Raw genomic sequence first — 5406 nt, forward strand, 5'->3', positions numbered from 1 at the left:
CACAAGTGCGCAACATTGATACATGAGGCCCAGTCTGTGCAACCTGAGACTTCTTTGGTACTTACATTTTTAGAGGCTGTTTGTGTGTTGACATATTCTACTAAACGCTTCACAATATTTCTAATCCTTCAACAGCTGCTGTACTGAAATACGAAAACAATGTCATGAACATCCGACAGTTCAACTGCTCACCACATCCCTACTGGTTGCCCAACTTCATGGATGTATTCACCTGGTCTCTGCCATTTGTGGGAGAGAAAGGTACTCAGAGCCCCCTGCTGTCAGCTTGAGAGACGTTGCCTCTCTGACCTTTAGCTTTCTTCCTTCTGTATTTCCACTTTTTCTTTGTTTCCTCCACAGTCACAGAAATGCTGGTAAACGTGCTGAGCATCTGCTCTGATGATGAGCTCATGAATGATGAAGACGAGATCTTTGATGGTACGACGTGTTCTAAATAATAAACACATATAAGGGTGCTTCCCAATGGTGCACCATTGGGAGTATTTCTAATTTAGCTGCAATAAAAAGAGAGATATAACAGTAATGTTTAATATTTAAGTTTTAATAACTTATTTTTGAGTAAACGTGATATGTTAACTGGGTAAAAACAGAAGAAAACATGTCTAAATAAGTGATAAATGTTTGCGTAACAGTCACAGCCATTTGTGACCGTATACCTTTTATATTTGCTTGAAGCCAACGTTGCTGCAGCACGCAAAGAGGTGATCAGGAACAAGATCCGTGCTATTGGAAAGATGGCTAAAATGTTCTCAGTTCTCAGGTAATCTGTATGTCGTGTGTATTTGTGCTTGTTTTCAATGCAAAACATTTCTTTGTATCCTGGATGTCATGTCCATGTGCATGCAATGTAGAGTTTATGGAGGCTTTGAAGTTTTTCTTTCCAGTTTTAAACGGGCTTCAGCGAAGCTTTTTGACCTGTTTGTGTTTTCTACAGGGAGGAGAGTGAAAATGTGTTGACACTTAAGGGCCTGACGCCGACTGGCATGCTGCCGAGCGGGGTTCTTTCTGGAGGAAGGCAGACACTGCAGAGTGGTGAGTACAAAATTCAACAATTCCCACTTCACATTATTGATCCTCCTCGTCACTTTCTCACCTTCTCTCCTCTGTACTGTAGACCACAAAGTGTTGATTTCTGCATCAGTCTACATGATACTTCATAGAAACGGAGCCTTATATTGTAGCCACATATTTAATATTATACAAATAATGAATGTTTATGAGTTCAATGGTACGAATATTTCATGAGGTGAAAGCTGGAACGTACCATTCAACGAGCCTCGTTTCCAAATACGAGGTATGTTAGAAAACTATGCGACCTTTTTATTTTTTGCAAAAACCATATGGATTTGAATCACGTGTGATTGCATCAGCCAAGCTTGAACCTTCGTGCGCATGCGTGAGTTTTTTCACGCCTGTCGGTTGCGTCATTCGCCTGTGAGCAGGCTTTGTGTGAGCAGTGGTCCACCCCTCTCGTCGGATTTTTATTGCGAATAAATGTCTGAACGTTTTGGAGCTTTGCTGCATCAACTTTTACAGAAACTGTGAGAGACCTCCAGGTGGACACCATTCGGAAAATTCAGATGGCTTTCAGGGACGATTTTGTGGGGATTACACAGATTAAGGAGTGCTCCAGCCGGTTTAAAGACCGCCCACAGCGTCTGAGAGTGCGGTGCACTCCGAGCGGCGATCGACAGGCTGAAACAACCAGATAATTTCCAAAGTGAAGGCTGTGTTGATCCGGGACGTCGTCTGACTTCCACAGAAATGGCAGAAGACGTGGACATCAGCACTTTTTCGGCACATTTCACTGTTACAGGAGTTTTTGTCATGGAAAGAGAAGCGGAGGGATGTGCCACGGAGCCGCTCATGGCGCAGACAAAAACACCTCCATGTTGGTCTCACAGGACGGCTTTCAGATGGCTTTCAGATTGCTTTCGGTGGCTTTTCAGTCGTGTGACTATCCGAGAAATTGTGGATTAGCTGGACATGCCAGAACATGTCCTGTGAGGCTTCATCACGGCGTTGCTTTGCGGAGTTGCTTTTGGATAATAATTTATCCCGGCATCACTAATTTGTTAAACATGTTTAAACCTTTCCCCATTGCTCACATTGTTCTTCAGTGGTACTTTTACCACCAGTTACACCCTATTTCAGGTCCTGATTAGGTATCTTTTTTATAGCTCATCTGGTACGAAGGCCCTGTGGGCTTATGCGGTAGATCACCTGTCCGTATAACATCTTCTCTGAAACCGCTGTACCAATGACGCTGGAACTTGGTATGCATATTCCTACCCATGAGGACACCAAAGTTTGTCCAAGGCATTCCAATCTGATTTCAGATCTGGCCGCTAAGGTGGCCATCTTGAGAATCGCATATAGAGCCATTTTTCAGCCATTTGTGCAGCATTTAAGCTGAAATATGCTACATGGGTAGCAATCAGCAAGCCCAAAAATGAAATCTAGTATTTTTTGCAAGTTTATAACTCACCTGGACCAAAGGTCAGGTGGGCTTATGTCGTGGGTTGCCTGTCTGTTGACATTGCCGTGAGTAAACATCTTCTACGTAACTGTTGAGCCAGGAATCTGAAGCTTTGCATAAATCTTCCATCCTATAAAGGCACCAAAGCTTGTTTGAGGCATTGCAATCTGATGTCAAACATGGCTGCCATTGTGGCCATACTGAAGTGAAGATGCCATCTAGAGCCAATGGTCAGCAGTTTTTAAAGATACTGAGCTGAAATTTGGTGCAAGGGTTGCTAGTAGGTAGCTCATGGGTTAAAGTTCTCTGTCACCACGACGGATTTCCATCATTTGGACACTTTAACCACACATACGCGTGCGCATGTGGTGTCATGCATGTATTGGGGCCGAAATATGATAGTCTCACTGTCAAAGCAGCATCCCATTCTGCACTAATCAAAGCAGCAGCAATGTCAGCGTGGTCTGCGGAGGAAGGGACTGTGTGAATTTTCACTCCTCTCCGCTCTGTTTACTGCTTGCTATGAGCCACGGTCCTTCTCCTCCCTGTCTTCGTTAGAACATTGGCAGACACTCCCCAAGTAGAGCAGGGCGTGGCTTTGGTTTGAGCCAATGAAGCATTGATCCGACTCATTGTTTCGATGGTTTCGCTTTATCTTAATTTTCCCCCGCTAAAACCCCAAAGAGCATATATCTGTGAGTAATATTTACCTTTTTATATTAAACCGACCTGTTATGGTCTTCTAAAACAGTTGATAGATGTATTTTATAACTTAAAAACGGGACCGATGCTAACGCGTTAGCATGTCTATGGCGTTTTCAATGTTAAAATTAGCATTAAGCTGTTAGCATCTCAGCACAGTTTGTGTGCATGTTTTCTGTATAATAAATAATTAATGGCTTAGTGTTTGTTGTCGTAAAAGAGTCAAATCTATTACGAATTCTAATTTTTTTATTTTTATTTATATATTAATAATAATAATAATAATAATACCAACAACAACAAAAGTAATAACTAATTTTGCAACAGTACAATTTTAGAGAAACTGACAAAAAGAACCTGATAAAACAAAACACAACATCCATCCATCCATCCATCCATCCATTTTCTTCCGCTTTATCCGGAGTCGGGTCGCGGGGGCAGCAGCTCAAGCAAAGCCGCCCAGACCTCCCGATCCACACACACCTCCTCCAGCTCCTCTGGGGGAACCCCAAGGCGTTCCCAAGCCAGCCGAGAGATGTAGTCCCTCCAGCGTGTCCTGGGTCTTCCCCGGGGCCTCCTCCCAGTGGGACGTGCCCGGAACACCTCTCCAGCGAGGCGTCCAGGGGGCATCCGGAAAAAATGCCCGAGCCACCTCAACTGACTCCGACGTGGAGGAGCAGCGACTCGACTCCTCACCCTATCTCTAAGGGAGCGCCCAGCCACCCTGCGGAGGAAACTCATCTCGGCCGCTTGTACTCGCGATCTCGTTCTTTCGGTTATGAGCCAAATCTCATGACCATAGGTGAGGATCGGAACGTAGATCGATCGGTAAATCGAGAGCTTTGCCCCCCTACTCAGGTCTCTGTTCACCACGACGGTCCGATACAGCGACCGCATCACTGCAGATGCTGCACCGATCCGTCTATCAATCTCACGCTCCATCTGTCCCTCACTCGTGAACAAGACCCCGAGATACTTAAACTCCTCCACTTGAGGCAAGGACACTCCACCGACCTGAAGAGGGCAAAGCACCTTTTTCCGGTCGAGAACCATGGCCTCGGATTTGGAGGTGCTGATTTTTATCCCGGACGCTTCACACTCGGCTGGAAACTGCCCCAGTGCACGCTGAAGGTCCTGATTTGACGAAGCCAACAGAACCACATCGTCCGCAAACAGCAGAGACGAGATTCTGTGGTTCCCAAACCAGACCCCCTCTACACCCTGGCTGTGCCTAGAAATTCTGTCCATAAAAATAATGAACAGAACCGGTGACAAAGTGCAGCCCTGGCGGAGGCCAACGTGCACTGGAAACAGGTTTGACTTACTACCGGCAATGTGAACCAAGCTCCTGCTGCGGTCGTACAGGGACTGGATAGCCCTTAGCAAAGGACCCCGTACTCCCGGAGCACTCCCCACAGGGTGCGCCGAGGGACACAGTCGAATGCCTTCTCCAGATCCACAAAACACATGTGGACTAGTTGGGCAAACTCCCATGAACCCTCGAGCACCCGATGGAGCGTGTAGAGCTGGTCTAGTGTGCTGCGACCAGGACGAAAACCACACTGCTCCTCCTGAATCCGAGGTTCAACCATCGGTCGAATTCTAATCTCTAGAGCTCTGGAATAGACCTTACAGGGGAGGCTGAGGAGTGTGATCCCCCTATAGTTGGAACACACCCTCCGGTCCCCCTTCTTAAACAGAGGGACCACCACCCCAGTCTGCCAATCCAGAGGCACTGTCCCCGATCGCCACGCGATGTTGCAGAGGCGTGTCAGCCAAGACAGCCCCACAACATACAAAGACTTAAGGTACTCAGGATGGATTTCATCCACCCCAGGAGCCTTGCCACCGAGGAGCTTTCTAACTACCTCGGTGACTTCGGCCTGGGTAATGGATGAGTCTGCCTCTGAGTCCCCAGTCTCTGCTTCCTCTTCGGAAGACGTGACGATGGGATTGAGGAGATCCTCGAAATACTCCTTCCACCGCCCGGCAACATCCCCAGTCAGGGTCAACAGCTCCCCACCCGCACCGTAAACAGTGCTGGTGGAGAGCTGCTTCTGCCTCCTGAGGCGTCGGACGGTTTGCCAGAATCTCTTCGAGGCCGACCGATAGTCCTCCTCCATAGCCTCCCCGAACTCCTCCCAGACTGGGGTTTATGCCTCTGCGACCGCACGGGCTGCGGCACGCTTGGCCTGCCGGTACCT

The 5406-nt window shown here is 47.3% G+C and overlaps 1 protein-coding gene across 3 annotated transcripts in view; it reads left to right on the forward strand.

The window, feature by feature from the left end:
- ppp3ca (protein phosphatase 3, catalytic subunit, alpha isozyme) overlaps positions 1 to 5406 on the forward strand; it is a 105606-nt gene that overhangs the window by 88706 nt on the left and 11494 nt on the right. For all 3 annotated transcript variants that reach the window (XM_034178456.1, XM_034178455.1, XM_034178457.1), the window contains exons 9-12: positions 136 to 261; positions 361 to 438; positions 697 to 781; positions 956 to 1053. In XM_034178456.1, the coding sequence (XP_034034347.1) occupies positions 136 to 261; positions 361 to 438; positions 697 to 781; positions 956 to 1053 (387 nt within the window). The remainder of the gene's footprint in view (positions 1 to 135; positions 262 to 360; positions 439 to 696; positions 782 to 955; positions 1054 to 5406) is intronic.

This window comes from Thalassophryne amazonica, chromosome 9 (assembly GCF_902500255.1).
Source record: "Thalassophryne amazonica chromosome 9, fThaAma1.1, whole genome shotgun sequence".
Lineage (NCBI taxonomy): Eukaryota > Metazoa > Chordata > Actinopteri > Batrachoidiformes > Batrachoididae > Thalassophryne > Thalassophryne amazonica.